The sequence below is a fragment of the Limulus polyphemus genome, unplaced genomic scaffold (assembly GCF_000517525.1).
Source record: "Limulus polyphemus unplaced genomic scaffold, Limulus_polyphemus-2.1.2 Scaffold18713, whole genome shotgun sequence".
Lineage (NCBI taxonomy): Eukaryota > Metazoa > Arthropoda > Merostomata > Xiphosura > Limulidae > Limulus > Limulus polyphemus.
Window position 1 is genome coordinate 1 of NW_013684323.1, and position 1,561 is coordinate 1,561.

Genomic DNA, 1,561 nt, shown 5'->3' on the forward strand with positions numbered 1-1,561 from the left:
ATAACATAAATATTAACACCAAGCAAACGTTATAACATAAGTATTAACACCAATCAAACGTTATAACATAAGTATTAACACCAATCAAACGTCATAACATAAGTACTAACAACAATCAATCGTTATAACATAAGTATTAACACCAATCAAACGTTATAACATAAGTATTAACACCAATTAAAAGTTATAACATAAGTATTAACACCAATCCAGCGTTATAACATAAGTATTAACAAGATTGTTACGTTTTGAAGACTAACTGTTTTATTAACACCAATCAAATGTCATAACAAAAATGTCACTGTTTTTAACAGTTTGTGTCAAGAGACACAAAGTTGACACAATGAAATTACCTTTCATAGCGTGAGTATGTGACAGAAGAGGCGGGGCTGCGACCCGAGGGCTTTTGATTACTCGACTGGCCTTTCACTCATCTCCGCCACATCCGGGCCCTTGCTTGCTATGTGACGTCGGAGCTTACATCATTTAACTGGATCTGCTGTTCGACTGGCGAGTCCAGTCGTTGTTAGAAGAGACAGAACTTCCTAAACCTCTGACAAACCGAACAACGATTCTGCTTCATCTCAGAGAAACAAGAGATTCACGAGCTCACGTGCCAGTTTTGTATCTGGTTAGTGTTAAGTGTGGAGGGGAGACAACTAGAACGTATACCAGCAGAATGAGTTTGGTTGGCGGGTACAGTCAGCCTTTCCCTGGTCCAGAAACCTTATACTCAACTTATTATGCCGCGAGGTTTGAGACCCCCGGCGCACCCTGTGTATCTTCTGATGCCTCCTTCTTTACTCCTTGGACATTTGCTCCCACTAATCAAAGCTCTGAAAATTCACCCCACAACGTGGAACATACCGTTCCACCGTACGTTTCATCTCCCGGTCAGCAGACTTCATCCACTGGTGGACCTATAGGTTCAGCCACAGGGTGTGACTATATATACAGCCCGAGTGGGGTAGCCAGTATCGGTCCAGACGGAATGTTAATGTTCCCGGAACGTGGCGGGATAAAGAGGAGAAATACCGCAAACAAGAAAGAGAGACGCCGCACTCTATCTATCAACAACGCATTCGCAGATCTACGTGAGTGTATCCCGAACGTTCCCGCTGACACAAAACTGTCGAAGATCAAGACCCTGCGGCTTGCCACCAGTTACATAGCTTATCTTATGGACTTACTGGCCCAGGACAACCCGGCGTGCGCCCCTAACGGCGGCTTCAAGGCCGAACTAACGAAGAAGTTCGAATCTAGGGACGAGAAGAGGAAGACGGAAATAGTGAGTCTTAGAAATACTTTTGAATAGAAAATTTAACATTGTTTAGCTACAACAAATTATCCTTAATCCACTTAACATATCAGTACACATGCTATATATTATCTTTAATCCACTTAACATATCACTACACATGCTGTAAGTGATCCTTAATCCACTTAACATATTAGAACACATGCTATGTATATTATCTTTAATCCACTTAACATATCAGTACACATGCTATAGATTATCTTTAATCCACTTAACATATCAGTACACATGCTATAGATTATC

The 1,561-nt window shown here is 41.3% G+C and overlaps 1 protein-coding gene across 1 annotated transcript; it reads left to right on the forward strand.

The window, feature by feature from the left end:
- The first annotated feature begins 29 nt into the window (after nt 1-29).
- Nucleotides 30-1,315, forward strand: LOC106477549 (heart- and neural crest derivatives-expressed protein 2-like). Its single transcript, XM_013938097.2, has one exon. The coding sequence runs from the start codon at nt 680-682 to the stop codon at nt 1,313-1,315; it is 636 nt and encodes a 211-aa protein (XP_013793551.1). The 5' UTR covers nt 30-679.
- The last annotated feature ends 246 nt before the right edge of the window (nt 1,316-1,561 follow it).